The 17,231-nt window shown below is 37.1% G+C and overlaps 2 protein-coding genes across 4 annotated transcripts in view; both read left to right on the forward strand.

Annotated features, from left to right (window-relative positions):
• klhl6 (kelch-like family member 6) lies at positions 1 to 14,848 on the forward strand. 2 transcript variants are annotated; one of them, XM_047370798.1, is made up of 7 exons: positions 1 to 434; positions 527 to 677; positions 4,635 to 5,084; positions 5,169 to 5,406; positions 5,865 to 6,067; positions 8,339 to 8,552; positions 11,017 to 14,848. In XM_047370798.1, the coding sequence occupies exons 1-7, from the start codon at positions 178 to 180 to the stop codon at positions 11,313 to 11,315; spliced, it is 1,812 nt and encodes a 603-aa protein (XP_047226754.1). In that variant the 5' UTR covers positions 1 to 177; the 3' UTR covers positions 11,316 to 14,848. The 2 variants fall into 2 exon arrangements, with proteins under 2 accessions (XP_047226754.1, XP_047226753.1); XM_047370797.1 differs by having other exon boundaries at positions 2 to 434; positions 512 to 677.
• Positions 12,633 to 17,231, forward strand: part of LOC124871476 (probable histone-lysine N-methyltransferase CG1716) — a 23,048-nt gene continuing 18,449 nt past the window's right edge. For both annotated transcript variants that reach the window (XM_047370795.1, XM_047370796.1), the window contains exons 1-2: positions 12,633 to 12,771; positions 16,941 to 17,231. In XM_047370795.1, coding sequence (XP_047226751.1) covers positions 12,723 to 12,771; positions 16,941 to 17,231 — 340 coding nt within the window. In that variant the 5' untranslated portion in view covers positions 12,633 to 12,722. The remainder of the gene's footprint in view (positions 12,772 to 16,940) is intronic.

Genomic DNA, 17,231 nt, shown 5'->3' on the forward strand with positions numbered 1-17,231 from the left:
AAAAGGACAGCAGAGAAAAAAACAAATCCTCATCTCAAAGCGACACAACTGCTCTCACCGTGAACCACAAGGGTTTGTTTTTTCCTCTCTTTACGAGCCTCCAGGTGTCTCTGAAGCTGCCGACTGCTTTTCATCTGTGGAAACTGTATCTCTGTGGAAATTGTTGGTGGAAAAAAGATGAGTGACTCACTGGAGACGACGACAGACTGTCCAGTGTCACCACTCACAGATGGGTCCAGTCTGACAGATGAGAAAGAGAAGCCAGGAGATGCAAGTGAACTATGCTGGCAAGATGGTGGCCTAGCTGTGGAGCTGCAGAGAGGGATGGAAACCCTAAGGGTGAACAGAGAGCTGACAGATGTGACCATCTGTGTTCAAGGGCAAGACTTCCCCTGCCACAGGGCCATTCTGGCTGCTGCCAGCCAGTACTTCAGGTAAAAACAGTCCATTTATGAGTTAAGGTTTTCCAATGTGACTTCTAGCGTTACCGACCCAATGTGTGTCTGAACAGGGCCATGTTTTGCAGTGGACTCAAGGAGACTCACGAGGAGCGTGTGGAGATAAAAGGCTTGGACAGCGGGACCATGTGCTCTCTCTTGGAGTACACCTACACCAGCCGAGCCTTCCTCACACCCTCAAATGTCCAGAGAATACTCGAAGCAGCCAGCCAGTTTCAGGTACTGCAGCTTAAAATCTTATGAAAGGTGTTCAAACATTTACCTCAAACAACTTTTTCCAATACAATATGGTGCCGTCTACTGGAGGTTGCTTCGTACTGATCAGGCGTCTGTCTCTATTAGCCAGTGGGACATTTGTTGCTGCTTTGACATTCAATCCATTTCAAGTAATTTTTTATGCTGTTTTATAGTCTGTTGTAAGTACATTATGCAGCTCTTATAAACATTATCTACCAGCTGGAGAAGTTTGGAGTTTGGTTTAGTCAGCTGTACTAATCTGTCATATTTCAGAAGTCAACGGACCCAAACTAAAATCAAAATCAAAATAAATGGAAACTAGGTGTAACACATGGTAAGGTTTTCATATAGTAAAATACAACTGATTTAAATCATGCCTTAGGTTAAAGCATTTTATAATAATTCATCATTCATAAAAAAATTACTTGAAACTTGAAAAACCAATAGAAATTCTGTATATATTAATACTCTTATAAATTTTGATTCAACATTAATAGAAATTCAAATTATAGTTCAATAATTAAAGCTTATATGTTTATTGCTTTTAAGTTGCTGACTTTGTTTTAATCAAGAGTCATAATCTGTCAAGAAGAGACCAAGTGGGCATGCAAAGATATACAACCGGGGTATGAATTGGTGAAGGGACAAATGAGAAAAAAGACAAAAACTCTGAGAAATTCTCTCTGTTAAGGCTTCACTTTAGTTTAAAAAACATTATTTTAGTTTTTCAATCCCTATGACAAAAGGGTATGTTTAGACATTTTAAGTGGCTTGTTTTGGTTTGATCAAAGTGGGTTTTAGACAGTTTCATCATTGAAAGATTTGTAACACTCATCTTTTGTGTGTTTAAATAATGATAATATTAATTTGCAAAGGAAGTAAAATAGTAGCTATCTCTTTAGCTACAATAAAGTTTTGGATTAACCTCTAGTGGAAATACTGACATTATGACTAACTTAACAGTATGTTAACTAGGTTAGAACAGACAGAGTCGAATAGTACAAAAATACCACCAATACAGTACATTCAGAAAAAGCAGCTCTAATACTGAACTTTATTTAAACTAATTTAAACTAAAAACTATCTTCTCATTTCACATAATCTTTTTCCCTATTGTGGGAGACAAACTGTAAATGGGGTAATATGTTTAGTCACTATGAGAGGGAAGTGAAAGTTGGCTGTTGTTTACACTTAGGATCAGTTTTCCATAGAGGTTTAAATTTACTGCACAGCTGTGCTGTTTGACAGAAGAGGCAGGTGTTGGTGTTTCTGTTTTTCTATTTTTGCAGAAGGCAATCTGTACGTTAGCATTTGAAAATAAATAACACAGTTGAATCTTTTTTCCGTATTGAGGACTTGGACTTGCTGTAACCATAAATTGTTCTTAAAGTTACAATAAAGCAATATTCAGAATACAGTTTGACCTTATGTATGTGGTGAAAATTATTAAAGATAAATATAATTTATATCACATTATGGACAACATGCAAAATCAAAAAATATTTTCAATATATTGATCAGCCTAACAAATTAGATCAGTATTTAATACATTTTTACGCTTGTGCAAACTTCCTGTCTTATTTTCCTATGATGAGGAAAAGTGTGTCAGCCTTTAAATAAATACTATTCCCTTTTCTTAGTGTACACTGAAACAAAAATACTTACCAAGCAGCTATTTGTTTGCTAAGATGACTAAACTGATCTAAGTACATTATATTATTAGAAATCCAGAGAAGTACTTATGACCCTTCCCTAAAGACAGAACCATATACAGGCACAAAGGCCAACAAACACAAGCAGAAACAACATAGACAGTCACATGAGTGGACAAATGCATGGAAAGAAAATCAAAAACATTTTCCATATAAAAGGGAAACTAATCAAACACCATGACAGTAGCGAGGTGGAAATCAGTGTAAGGCTTAAAACAGTTCTAAAAACAGTTATAGGTGTGAACCTTTTTGTGCCATTGCACCCAACATACAGTACTGGTCAATTGTTTTAGACATACTTTCTCATTTAATTCTCATTATATGTTTATAACTATTTACATTGTACATAGATTCTCACTGAAGGCATCAAAACTGCAAATGAACACATATGGAATTAGGTTGCAAATGAACTTTTAATATGTTTTATATTTTAGATTCCTTTACGTAGACGCCCTTTGCTGTGATGACTGAAATATTGACCTTTGGCCGTCTCTCGTTGAACCTCTGGGAAATTCTTTCAAGACTCTTTGGAAACTATTTCAGGTGACCACTTCATGAAACTCATGGAGAGAATGCTAAGAGAGCAAAACAGTTATCAAAGCAAAGGGTGGCTATTTTGAAAAAGCTGAAATATAAAAATGTTTAGACTTCATTTACACTTTTTGTTTACCATATAAGTCCATGTGTGTTAATTCACAGTTTTGATGCCTTTGGTGGGAATCTACAGTTTAAATAGTTATTAAAATAAAGAGACCCATAGGTGAGAAAGTGCCCTAACAATTTCTTAATGTATTGCTGGCATCATAATTGAAAATTTATGTGCATTTTATTTTGTATACAGCAATATCCAAAATGATGTATATGGGTCTAGCTGGACTCATTACATAATTAAAGCAAACAAAATGTCATTTAGTTGAAAGGTTTGGAACATGGCCAATTTATATATAAGAAAGAATATCTGACAATTTATACCATAAGATCTGTTGGGCTTCTTTTTCTGTTATAAAATGTGTATGACTTACAAACAAGTTTTGGAATAGCTTTAATAAAATTACTAATACTGACATTGTTCTTACATTCTATAATAGTTATAAAGTTGAAGAACTGCTGTGCACAGACCTGCAACTCTTGGTCCCAAAAAAGTATCTTTATTTTTGGATGACCTTTGATAATTTATGTAAGATAATAAACAGCTTTTTATGGAGGAAAAGCTATATAAGCATTAAATATAGAAAAAGCCAGCTAACCAACTGAGGATGCAGAGAATGCTGTGCTTGATGGAGGCTGGGCAGCAGAGCTGTAAGCCGAGCTTAGAGGTGATCTGTATGAGACTATGTTATGGATTTTTCCTGCTTATGCTCTTCCATTGGATAACAGTGTGGATTAATTACAGTCCACAAGCAGCATTTACACCTCTGCTAAGTTTTTTTGACCTTTTCCGTTGTAACGACTATGAATTCAACTGGATGCACAAGCGATGCTGACAGCCATCATCCTTTTGCCCAGATGACAATGCGGTATATAGGTTTTGTAGCGGTATGCTATCAAACCTATATCCTGTTGCTGTGGCGCATATCAGAGCTAAAATACATAGTTGTAATAAAAGTGGTGGGCGTACCTCCCACCCACTGGACAGTACAACATCTGGATAGCGTGTAGACTGAACGCGGGATGAGAGACCTTGGAGTCATACTGATTTCTTAGGCAAGTAGGTGTTGCTTGGGCTTTAAGAGACGTGACAGGTGGTATCCCGTACCAAGTACTTTTTGATCTCCTAACATCTTAAGGACATTAGTTTTATTGTAATTTGTACCAAATGGCACATTAATTGATACTTAAATAAGGCTATTTGTGTTTTCATTTAAAGATTGTGTAAAGTGAAAGCTTTTTTCAGATTTTTTTGTTGATTATCTAGAAGCTATTTAGATGACAGTAACTAGCACACCACCATAATTCTGCCTCTTATTCAAAAAGCTCATACTGGGGTGAGACAAAAGTGATTTTTAAGTAGATATTTAAAAAGAAATGTGAAAATGACATGAATATGCATTGATTTTATTAGACAGCATCCAATCCTTTTGAAAAACTGGTTCAAAAGTAGATTAAAAATACATCTCTTCAATTTATAGACATTGTTTTTATGTTAACAATTGCAGTTTTGCATGAGTGTTGTATCTGTGTCAGCTAGGAATGATTGTAATACATAGAAACATCCTCTGTTTTTCAGTTCCTCCGTGTGGTAGAAGCATGTGCAAGCTTTTTGAGCAACTCTATTCATCTAGAGACCTGTATAGGGATCCTAAATCTGGCCGACAGCCATGCTCTGCCCACCCTAAGGTCCATAGCCCAGGACTTCATCACTTCTCAGTTCTCTCAGGTGGCCCAGCAGCAGGACTTCCTCGAGGTGCCAGGCAAGTCTTTGGAGGCCATCCTGCAGAGGGATGATCTCGATGTAAAGTGTGAGGAGTTTGTATTTGAAGCTCTGATGCGCTGGGTGAGAGCCCAGATAGATGAACGCTATCCATTACTGGCCAGCTTGCTTTCACATGTGCGGTTGCCATTGTTGGAGCCGTCATACTTTGTGGAAAAAGTGGAGTCAGATGAGCTGATACGCCGCTGCACTGAGGCTTTCTATTTGCTGCAAGAGGCCCGCATGTATCACCTTTCCGGTAGAGAGGTAGGTATCCAGTAAATGTTCACAAATGATCACCTATTTTGAGTGCTTTAAAAACATCTATCTTTATCTTTGACCTATTCATAGGTGGTCTCAGAGCGAACCAAACCACGTGTCCAGCACTTTCTGTCGGAAGTTTTTTTGATCGTTGGAGGATGTACCAAAGATGAACGCTTTATTTCCACTGTCACATGCTTGGACCCTCTGCGACGCAGCCGGCTGGAGGTGGCCCGCTTGCCAATGACAGAGATGGAAGATGAGTCCCAAAACAGGAAATGGGTGGAGTTTTCTTGCATCACTTTCCACAATGAAGTTTACATATCAGGTGAGAGCTCAATCACAAACTTCTATATAAAGACTGAAATATGAAGCCCTTCAGGTTTTAAATTGGCTTAATAATTATGCAATAATTTTTTTTATTAGAGTTGTTGCTTAAAAATATACTTACTGCAAATGAGATATGATGGCTGAACTGAAAAATTCAGAGTTTAAACAAACAGGAAGATGAGGTGTCATCTGCACTAACAGCTACTGTGGTTTGAGGCATTTCCCACCCAGGAACTGACATTTTAACTACAGTTATTTTAACTGCCAAGGATGACGCACACCGCAACAGTTAAGATAAGGTCATGAGGCTGATTAAACTAAACCTAGACAAGAGAACAATGGTCCAACGCAAAGCACCAGGGTCTTTAATCTGCATCTTATGTTTAATCAGTGCATAGAAGGATATATAGTCTGAGCGAAAGGTGACATTTTTCTCATATGATTTGGGTACTGTAGGTGGTAAGGAGACCCAACACGATGTTTGGAAATATAACGGCGCCCTGGACAAGTGGATCCAAATCGAGTCGCTGTCAAATGGACGTTGGAGACACAAAATGGCAGTTCATGGCGGAAAAGTTTATGCGCTTGGTGGTTTTGATGGGGTTCAGAGACTTGCTAGTGTGGAAGCCTATGATCCTTTTCACAATCGCTGGACACAGGTAATACAACTGTAATGGAAAATTGGCCTTGGTGTCACTCAGCCCCTCTTTACACTGGAATTAGGATACAGTTAGTAGTTAAGTTGAAAATTCCCCTGAACATGGGTGGTCTTTACAGGGTCCTGAGAAGTTCCTCTACATCAGAAACGCAGAGCAATCTCAATTGCATTAGTTTTAAGCATGCACAAAACTATGGTGGTTTATTATTGTGGTGGAAGCAAACAGTGTCGAGAAAACGTTTGGCCCAATTTACAGATTGCTTCTGTTTTTGCATTTTTTCGTCACACCCAAATGTTTCAGATCGTTAAACAAATTCTAACATCAGACTAAGTTTATTCAGAAAGCAGTTTTTAAATGATGATGTTATTTATTAAGGGGAAATATAACGCACATGGAGTGGGAATGGGTTGCAAAGCTAAGTTTAAGGCTTTGGGATGCCAATGAGTTATAGTGATAGCCATTATCATGAAATGGAGAAAACATGGAATGTTGATGAACCTTCCCAGGAGTTGACCTCCAACCAAAATTATTCAAAGAGAGCATGGTAAACTCATTCAGAAAGGTACAAAAGAACCAAAACATCTAAAGCACAACAGGCATACGTTCCTCCATTAAAATCTGTGATCGATTCAATAATAAAAAGACTGAACAACAATTGGAGCAAGTGATGGTCAAACATGATGGTGGTAGTGTGATGGTCTGGGGCTGCTTTGCTTCTTCAGGACTTAGACAACTTGGAATAATTGATGAAACCATAATTATGAGAAATTGTAAAGGAGAATTTCCAGCCATCCGTTTGTGACCTTAAACTCAGTTGGAGAATTATTCTAAGTTCTCCTGCAGGTCTATCTCTGAAGGACTCAAAAAAAAAAATGATTCCAGTCAAACCTGCACTTAAATCCAATTGAAATACTGTGGCTCCAAAATCAAACAATTATCACAAATGCCTCATGTGTCGAAGTGGTTTCAGGGGTAGGACCCAAATGCAGACATGCAGGAGCAGATTGGTGAAACTAAAGGTTTAATAAACAAACAAAAACTTACATGCAGGCATGAGAAGGGCTAAACGTGGAACCAAGGCTTTGGTTTAACAACAACAGCCTAAGACAGACTTGACATGGGTGACAGTAATACAGACAATGATTCAGCGAGGAATGAACACAACAGAGGAGTATATGAAGGGCAAGACACAGGTGAAAACAGAAACTGATGGACATGAAACAAGTGGACCAGATGAAGCTAATTACAAGCTGTGGCAGGAGTGAACACAACATGAATGGGCTGAACAGAGAAGCAGTAAAATATTCTAACCAAAAATGATCTTCAGGAACCTAAACTAAAATGCCTAATGAACAGAATACAAGAATAAATAAGGAACTAAAGGGCCACCTACAAAACATACACAATAATCAGGACAAGAAACTAAACTTAAAGTAAATGAACCAAAGCACCACACGGAAACAAATCATGAACAAGGCCATCCTGGCCTCATATCAAGGCTATAACCATAGAAACCACACTAATAAGAGCTCAAAATTGTAGTTGTATTGTCACTTCTTTGGTACTGCCATGAAAAAATGCAATGTGCAGGCACCCAGTGTAGAGATGTACTATACAGGAAAAGTGCATACACCTCCAAATTGTGCATATTGGCTTGTTGCTGGGAGACTGGGGAATGTTTTAAGTAGTTAAAATGCAAGATGTAACTCTGTCAAAGAAGAGCGCTGATGCATGCAAACAGATGTTGTACTATACTCTGTACAGAAAACCCTTCATCTGTGTTCTGTCATGTTGATGACAGAACGCATTCTGTCATGAGCTGATGAAAACAGGGATGGTGATTTCTAAGCCACAGTAAGGCTAAAACTGATGTTGGAGGTGCAGAAACATCCCATATATGTATATGTGATAGTCATTACTGTCATTTTTGTAGAATGACCAACAGCAGAGCAGGATTAAACTTGTATGTGCTAAGTACTTTAGGTGCAAGGCAGGATTATACTTGCCCAGCTCAGAATTCAGCAAATGAAATAAGGTTTTTCAAATTTGTTGCAATCTAACAAAGTTCGAATCACCATGGAAATCCTGGAGACCATTGGGTGGTCTTTGCCCAGTGTAAAGATCATCTCAATTGCATGGTCAAATAAAAAATGTTCCTTAAAGATACGATTTCAGGTTAATCTAAAGATATTTGTCTGTGAATCACTTTCACATTAGCTCCCTTTACTGAGATGCTGTTGCTTAGTAGCCTTTTCGATGTATTTACTACAGGTGACACCTCTTGCAGTGGGCGTCAGCTCCTTTGCTGCAGCAAGCTTTGACAGATGGATCTATGTGATTGGTGGCGGCCCTAATGGAAAATTATCCACGGATAAAGTTCAGTGCTGGGAACCAGGGACAGACAGCTGGGAACTGCGAGCACCCATCCCTATTGAAACCAAATGCACCAATGCTGTTGCATTCAAGAACTGCATCTACGTAGTTGGTAAGTTTGAAGTGTAAAAATTGTTGGATGATACTTGTAAAATAAACAGACATTGTGCAAGATTTGGCAAATCTGGTAAGTTTTTTGTAAAATATGTGATTATTTTATATTTTAAACCAGCAAAATGTAAACAAGACTAAAATAGGGCAAAACAGGGCTGAGAAAGTCAGAGGTTAAAACAGACAGCTAACTAAGTTAACTGGCAAAAAGGGTGTAAAAAATAATTTTATAGATACATTTACAGTACAAAAAGTGGTGTGTTTATCCATTTCAGAAACAATGAAAGACTAAATAATTAAACAATAAAAAAATAATTTAGTAAACAACACTGCATTCTGCAATCGTCTACGATGCATAGTACACAATGTCACATTCTTCATGTGCAATGCAAAGGCTGTCAGACAGTAATGTTGATTGTGAGAACATGTCGATGTGTATAATTTGTGGCTACATTCAAAGCTCCTTGTTAGGACTTCAACATGTAATAATGAAAAGTGCTAAAGTGTTGCCATAATCTTTGAGCTAATTTCTGTCTGAAATGTACTGATATGGGGTTTGATTCAAAATGTGATTTTAGAAATTGTTTGCTATTTTGCTGGTTGCCAGTAGAAATGACAGCTTAGACATATTTCACTGCAAACATTTTGACTTTGCAGCACAGACATATTATGCAAGGCCTGCATTCCTCTCAGAGGAAGTTCTGCTTTTGCATACGCTCTACAGGACAACCAAGATACACCAGGTGCAAAAGTGGAACACAGCCATTGTCTCAGGAAAGCCAAACCCTTATCTCAGCGTTTGCATGTCAAACCACATTTTCAGCACATATTACAACAGCAAGAGTCCAAACACAGAGATATCTTCCTTTCAAATCAGAAACGTAACCCCAACAAACACTTCGAACAACATGAATCATTTAAGAGATATAACTAACAATGCTCCTCACATTTGCTGCAAAGCACCTATCCTACATAACTGCTGGGATTGATCTCAGTTTCTAAACACTCAAAATTTCAAATAATGGAAGATGTACCGATTTTTTAAACATGTTGGTGGTATCTAAATCAAATAAGAACATATATATAAAAAGACAAATACATTTATTTTAATTTCAACATTTGATGTTGTCATAGTTATTTTTTTTTTACTTTGAAAGAATTTTCCTTTCCTTTCAAAATTGAATTTACTGAAGGGTAGCTTGTAAGGCAATGACACTGAAAAAGTATCATTGCCCATTCAGCTTTTTCAAACTTTGAAGTGGAAGAAAAAAATTACAGTTTTCAATTTTGTTTATACATTTATCTGAAAGTAGAGTGTGCATTCTGTCCCTTATACTCGTTGACCCCTAAATAAAATCCAGTGCCAGGCAAATATGAAATTATACTCCAAGCTTTGACCATCTCATGGAGCACTGGTCAATAAATCATATAAAAATCTAAAGAGAATGGCACAACAGCAAACCTACCATGGGATTACTTTCCACCTAACTTTCCATCTAGGCCAACAGCTCAGATTGGAGAATCTTTAGGCAGGACAACTATTAGTCAAACACTCCACATATTTGGCCTTAATGAAAACCAGGCAAGATTGTTCAATTGTTGACAGAAAGCCAAAATAATTTCCCTCTACAGTTTGCCACTGGCCATTTGGGGCAGACAGCAAACATGAAGGAAGATGTTCTGCTAAGATACAATTAGAATTGTATTTTTTGGCCCTACATGCAAAAACTATGTGTGGCAGAGAATGAACACCCCCAACCGAATCATACCCACTGTGAGAACAGCTGGTAGAGACATCTACAAAACTGTTAAATCAGGGGACTGAATACAAATGCATGCCAAACCTTTTAGATTTTTATTTGCAAAAAAAGAAACAATTCAGAACTTCCAAATTTAACTCATATTAATCTAAAATACTCCTATTCAGATGCTGTTACATACTGTCCAATTCTGTCCTAATTATAATGGAGTCCAATACATTCAGTTATATAATGCCAGTTGGTAAAAACTCAACTAGTTAATAAAGACCATCCAGTTGCATAAAGTTATTAATTTTGGAACAACACTTCCTCCTGAGCAAGCATGTGGCTACAGTGAAGAGAAGCAAATTGCGTAAACAGGAAGAGAGCTCCAGCAGAACCAGGCTCAGAATTAGCGGCCATATGTCATAGCTGACTGGAGGCTAAAAGGACAAGAAACAAACACAAATAAAAAGAAAAAAGAACAGAAGCAGTGGTCCAGGAATAGATTTTACTTACAAAATGTTAAATATATTACTAAGTACTAATAAGTATTGATAAGTACTAAGTTAGAAAATCTTTACAGGTATTACACCAACAGATGAGCTGAGATAGAAAATGAGTGGATACTTTGTATTCATTAAGACTGGAGTCACCGATTTCAGTAGCTTGTCTACTTTATTACATGTCATTTAGCTCACCATGAAATCTTCATTGCATTTCCAGGTGGTGCCATGCACGCCATGTACTGCTACTCACCTCTGTCCGACTCCTGGTCCCTTGTGACCCGTCTGGGGGAGAGGGCAAGTTGCGCCATCGCGGCGTGCAACAACAAACTTTTTATCACAGGGGGAAGGGATAACAAGAACCAAGTGATCTCCACGGTGATGTGCTGGGACGTGGATCGATGGGTGTTGACAGAGGAGTGTGTCTTACCGATGGGGGTGTCCCACCACGGCAGCGTGACACTCATGAAGTCTTACACTCACATTCAAAGAGTCATACCTCCGTCACAGTTCCAGTGACACAAACTTCTTTGAATCAGACTTTATTTTTGCTGCAGCAAGCAACACATTGGAGTGATGCAGGAATACTGTATGTTTTACATTCACTTGCCACTTTACAATAAGCTACCACTGTGTTTATACTAATGTAAGCAGCCAAACTTTAACATTATTTTCTTGAGCTCTATTATTTGAAAAAAAATTGTTTTTATTATTTTTTCATTATTTTGTGTTCTCTGAGGCATAAAACATGTGTAAATGTATGTATTTATCAAACTTCAGCGGTAAAGATGAATCTTAACAAACTGAATATAGTTAAAAAGCAATTTATTTGCACAGTTCAATTCAAAAGGCAAATTTTACTTTTATCTGAAGATGTCTTTGAACCACTTCTTTTTCTCCTTTAACTGTTGACTCTGCACCTTCTTCTACTACAGTTTTCCTTCTACTTAACTTTCCATTAATTTGCTTGGATACAGAACTCTGAAGAGCCAGCTTCTTTTACAATTACCTTTTGTTGCTTAGCCATTGACTGTCTGTTGGACATCTGTCAATTCAGTTTTTCCCATGATTGTGTAAGCCAAGGGTTAGCCTCCTTTAGTATCTAAAGAGCTTTTTTGCCCATAGTTTGCCCTATTAAATTTAAATTTTTCCATTATATTCTAATTTATTGAGATGCACATGTATGTTCCCAAAAATGTTGCTTAAAGTAAAACATTACTCAACTCATCCACAACAGATATGATGTTACACTCCAAAAACGTTACTGTGGAGAGAACCATTAAATTAACAGAAGAGGTGTTGCTTTAGGTGCTTTAAAAAGCAAAACAGTTGTGTTTTGTCTGGAAATCAAACATTGTTCTGCAGATGGCATTTTTCTGGCTTTTGTTTTCTCTAAATCTTATCTTTCCACGCAAACATTCAGCATTCCAAGGACAAACACTGTCAAGCCAGAAAACAGCCGGCCGGTTAAATCCTGCGCTTTCAAATTAACTCAACCTCCTCTTTTTTTATTTCCAACAAAAATGCATATTTTAAATTTTGTTAACGATTTAAAATAGTTTAAAAAAAAAATCTTCTAATAGGCATGTTCATTTAAAAAAAAAAATGTTCCTCCCAAAATCTACTCTGACAAAGTTTTTATGGTTTCAGTAACATATTTGCTCTATTTCCGGTGTAAAGCAGACCGGAAGCTCAGGTGTGACAGGTACATTTGTAGTGAACCGAAATCCGTAATTTGGCAGGTGGTTTCGTACATATGCTGGTATTTTAATTTAACTTGGTTTTAAGCTTTAAGCTTGAAGCTCGTCCACAAGGGTTTAAAGTAATATGTTCGAGGTTTTACGTATCTATGCCTACCTAAGGAGCAAAGTGAAAGTTAATTGTGCCTTCGAATCAAACTCCACCTAAAATTTCAGTGTCCCAGTAATGGCTCTTCGGTGCTTCCTCGTCTGCTTAACTGTTAACTACTATCTGGGTAAGTTTTACTTTATATGGAAAAGACTTTTACAACTGTCTTGAACATTTCCGTGAGCCTGTAGTCAATCGCACAGATTTCTGCGCCCGAACAGATCAACAACCAGGACAACTCGCAGGCTATTTACATGTTCGCTCACGGATTAGTTTTGCATGCTTCATTGGTGTGTTTTCTGTGGTTAGCTGACCTGCTAGGAATTTATTTTAAGTTCATAACCTCATACATTTTATCATGTTTGCTTATTATTTGTGAGTGGCGTCTGTATAGCAATCATCAGCCCAAGGAACTCAGTACAGGCCAGGGATAGAGTTGTTAAGGGGTTTAATGCAGGATGAGATTATAAAATTATATCGCAAGCTTTGAACTGAGCAATGTTCAATCCATTGTCTGAAAGTGATCAGATTACTGCAAAACCTACCAAGACATGGCGTTCCACCTAAAATTACAGGTCATAGAAAGTCACATTAAATCCTAGCTGCACTTTTCAACAGGCCATGTAGGGGGCACTGCAAACATGTGGAGAAATCTGTTCAGGTCAGGTGGGTATAAAATGTAACTTTTTGACCTACATGCAAAACAGTGTGTGGTGGAAAACCACACCACTTGGACACACCTTTGGTCAAACATGGTGGTGAAAGCATCACGCTGTGGGGATACTTTCCTCAGCGTGGAGCTTGTCAGAGGTTGTGGGAAGATGGGTGTTGCAGGTTGCAAAAGACTTACAACTGGGGTGGAGGTACACCTTGCAAGAGAAAAATGACACTAAATATACAGCAAGAGAAAATATTTGGCTCATTCTGACACATGGTTTGATCTAAACTACTAGTCCAATTTGAAATCTGATGAAAATTTCTGTTCACAGACTTTGTCTGTGTACTTCAATCTGCCAGGGCTTAAGCTCTTTTGAAAATAAGAATGAGAAAAAAAAATCAGTGTCTAGATGGACAAGGCTGGTACAGCAGTACACCCAAAAGACTTGCATCTGCAATTGCGGTAAAAATTGGTTCTGCTAATGATTGATTCAGGGGTTCTGTTTACAGATGCAGCTGCCACTTTTCCAATATTTTGTAAACAAAGTTGAAAAATGTGTTCGTTTCTTTGCACTTCTTTTATTTTGAGTAGGTCTATGGCATATAATCCTAACAAAATACAGTGAAGTTTGTGGTTGCAACAGGACAAAATGTGAAAACAATGAAGGGGTAAAAGGCTTTTTTTTTTTTGATGTCTCTCAATTCTCAACTTCTCAATCTGTTACTGTCAAAATAAGCAGCTTGTATCTTGATCAGGTCTGAACTGAAAAAGTCCTGACATGTCAAAACATTAGGTATACGTTCCAGTAGTTTGATGTCTTTGGGATTTATTTACGAAGAGGTGACCAACTGTAAAAAGTTGAATTTGTATGTTCTTTCCATACATTAATGTTGTCTGTGTAATAAATGGAGGTTTTTCTATTGATCATGTGGTTCTTTGTTAGTTCTAACAGACTCTTGCGGAGAAAATGCATTAAAAACAAAAACAAAGCTATGTCTGAGGGTTATATGCAAAAAAACACTTAAATAGATTACTGAAGAATTTAATGTTTTTTATTGGTTAACCAGGCTTTTATTTTTTTGCAACAAGTGTATGTTTTACTTTTATATGTGCATTTTAATTAGTAGTTTAATTATCCAGAATTAAAGTTTGGATAGAATCCATAGATCTGAATTTGGTCCAAGTATTTAGTTCTAACTCACTTTTCCTTAAACATTGTGATTTTGTCCTGGTGTTGAATAAGCAAGGATGAATAAACCACATTGGCCCAGTCAGATATAATGCTGTGATTTTGTGCAAAGATGTTCAGTTGAACAGATGCTTACAAGATTATTATTGTTACATAATACTTCTGCTGTTGGCTCTTTGGATTTATTGGGATGTAAAATGTTGGTAAAATGGTTTTTATCGACGTCTGTTAGTGATTAGAGTGCCTAGCACAGCTAGCATTGCTAACTATAATAGCAGGCTTTATGTGTTTTCTAAATTGTAAATATTTTTGTTTATGCAGTCCATGTAGTGGTGTGATTAAAAGTTTTAACTCTGACAGAGGGGCACCTAGTCATCAATGAGCCTGAATATTTCAGTCATAAAGTTCATGAAATACTCCTAATTCATACAAAATCATCAAAAAATTTATATCACTATTAATATTCTTCATTGAGCCAGATTGATAAGGGGTAACCCCTATCCAACCACAGGGATAGCTCTATAGTCTCACATAAACATTTTAAAGGAAGAAGTGCAATTTAAACCCTAGACTTGAGTCAAATAATGGTGGGAGTTACTAGAAAGTCAACGTCCTCCTCCAGCCTGAGGGCTTATCCTGACAAAACTACAAGATGTCGAAAAGGCATCGCTACAATTTAAAAGAAAATAAAGTTGTATTACAGTCACCTCTGAATCACAATATTTCCCTTTTGAAGCATTAGGATTGGCTCCTTAGATTCCCAAACTGGACTTCTTCTCTTGTTTAAAATGTTGAATGGTTTCTTTTTTTGACGAGCAGATTTATCTTAATTACCTGTTTACTTCAGCATACAAATTATTATTATTAGCAACAGTAGCATTAGTAGTAGTAGTAATATTTTCATAATTATAGCACTCAGTCAAAATGCCCTCGGTCTGACATTATTCCTGTCATGAACAAATTATCTTGGTTGTTTTTTTTCCCACTGGAGAGGATACTATAATCAGTTTAAATGTGCATCAACATATTGAATTTGAAGTTTAAAGTGCATCATATAAATGCTTAAGGCTGTTCTTGTGATATTCTGAAGGAATTTGTGTTTAGGTAAATCTGCTTTCTTGACACTTTAAAGGAGACCATTTAATTGCTTCAAAATACCCTTCATTAATTTATTAATTAATTTATTTTATATGTTTTGGCTGTTTTGCTTAGTATAAGCAGACTCTGCTTCAATGCTAATTCTCCATTAAATCTGACAAGCTGGAAACAAGTTAAACAGACAAAGCAGACCATTCTGAAGGCTGCAGACATCCATCTTAACGAAACTAAACAGAACCCCTGAATCATTTTTTTTATTCAACTCACAACAGGGTTTTTTTTTTGGTACCTATGCTTGAAAATGTAAAAAAAAATAGTTTGTGGATATTTTTGTTATGTTTTAAAGAAACTAAGACAAAGAGGAGAACATTCAACAAACAAACAAATTAATAAATTCCAGCTAAAACTAAAAGACAACTGATAAATAAGGTATGCATATAGTTCTCTCCAGTTGATGAATGCGTTGTTGTGCCGTTACACCCTCTTGAAACAACATGGACTGAACAAAAGGAAAAACAGATTTGTTTTTTTTTTACAATAATAAAACATTTTATTTAAGGCACCTTTCAGGGCACTCAAGGTCACCTTACAAAGTAAAAACCAATAAAAGCAAAAAAATAAATAAATAAAAATAATCTGAAGACGATGTTAGAAGGAGCTGTCAGCAGCTGTCATGTTTTAACCATCCACTGCTCCCTGGTAGGCTGGGTGATGTTTGTGGTTGAGCTCTGACACATCCACAGATCAGTTGGGCAACGCTAATCAGAGCAGCTCAGCAAGACAACCGCTGCAAACAATGAAACGTTCAGTTTCCTTCACTTGCAGCGCCGCCAGCTAAGGTCACGTTTAACTAAAAATAACACATGGACGCACAGCGTAAAGTTTGCAATCAATTCAAATGTAAACATATCAAACTTTGCAACACAAACACACAAACTAAGTGTAATTTTTCATAAAATAACTTTAACTCACAAGGCTGTGATTTCTGTAGCGTTCTCTGTGGATGAAGGTCTTGCATAGGTGACAAGTGTTCTAACAACATACCCAAACTGATGGATGCGTGTAGAAGCACCACGGTAGGAAAATTTAACAAGGTAGCTCTGTTCGTCACCTTCATGTTACTGGACTAAAAAATAACTGGACGAAGAGCTTGTGGTAGTTTAATATTGGTAGGCTACATTGGTACCATAATATGTTGAAAGGATAAAAATCTAAGATTACCATTAAATGTTTCGTGCCAAAGTTTGAATAAACAAATCATCTGAGGAAAGAAAGACATTTAGCTTGAATTGCTGCTAGACTACATTGCTTTGTACAGTATACTAATGTATCACTTGCATTCTCTTTGTAGTTGCTGGACAAGCTACAGAATATTTCCTGCGGGGGGAGACGTCCAGCTTCACTGCAAACATCAAAGAAACCCCTGACAACATTCTGTGGAAGCATGGAGGAAACAAAGTAGTGGAGTTTACTGGCAGTGAACAGCTTTCCTTTGGGTCATTTGAACACCGGGTCACACTTGACTGGCATTCTGCAGATCTGACCATTAGCAACCTTGTATTTGAAGACAGTGGATTGTACGAGCTGGAAATATTTGCCAACAGCAAATTGAATCGCAGAAGTTTTCAAATGGAAGTCATTG

Source organism: Girardinichthys multiradiatus, chromosome 7 (assembly GCF_021462225.1).
Source record: "Girardinichthys multiradiatus isolate DD_20200921_A chromosome 7, DD_fGirMul_XY1, whole genome shotgun sequence".
Lineage (NCBI taxonomy): Eukaryota > Metazoa > Chordata > Actinopteri > Cyprinodontiformes > Goodeidae > Girardinichthys > Girardinichthys multiradiatus.

Excerpts from the sequence above, each read along its gene's own strand:
- klhl6 (XM_047370797.1), top strand. The coding sequence starts at position 178 with ATGAGTGACTCACTGGAGACGACGACAGACTGTCCAGTGTCACCACTC. Across the intron at positions 435-511 it reads GCTGCCAGCCAGTACTTCAG|GGCCATGTTTTGCAGTGGAC; the intron begins GTAAAAACAGTC and ends GTGTCTGAACAG. Across the intron at positions 5,085-5,168 it reads ATCACCTTTCCGGTAGAGAG|GTGGTCTCAGAGCGAACCAA; the intron begins GTAGGTATCCAG and ends ACCTATTCATAG.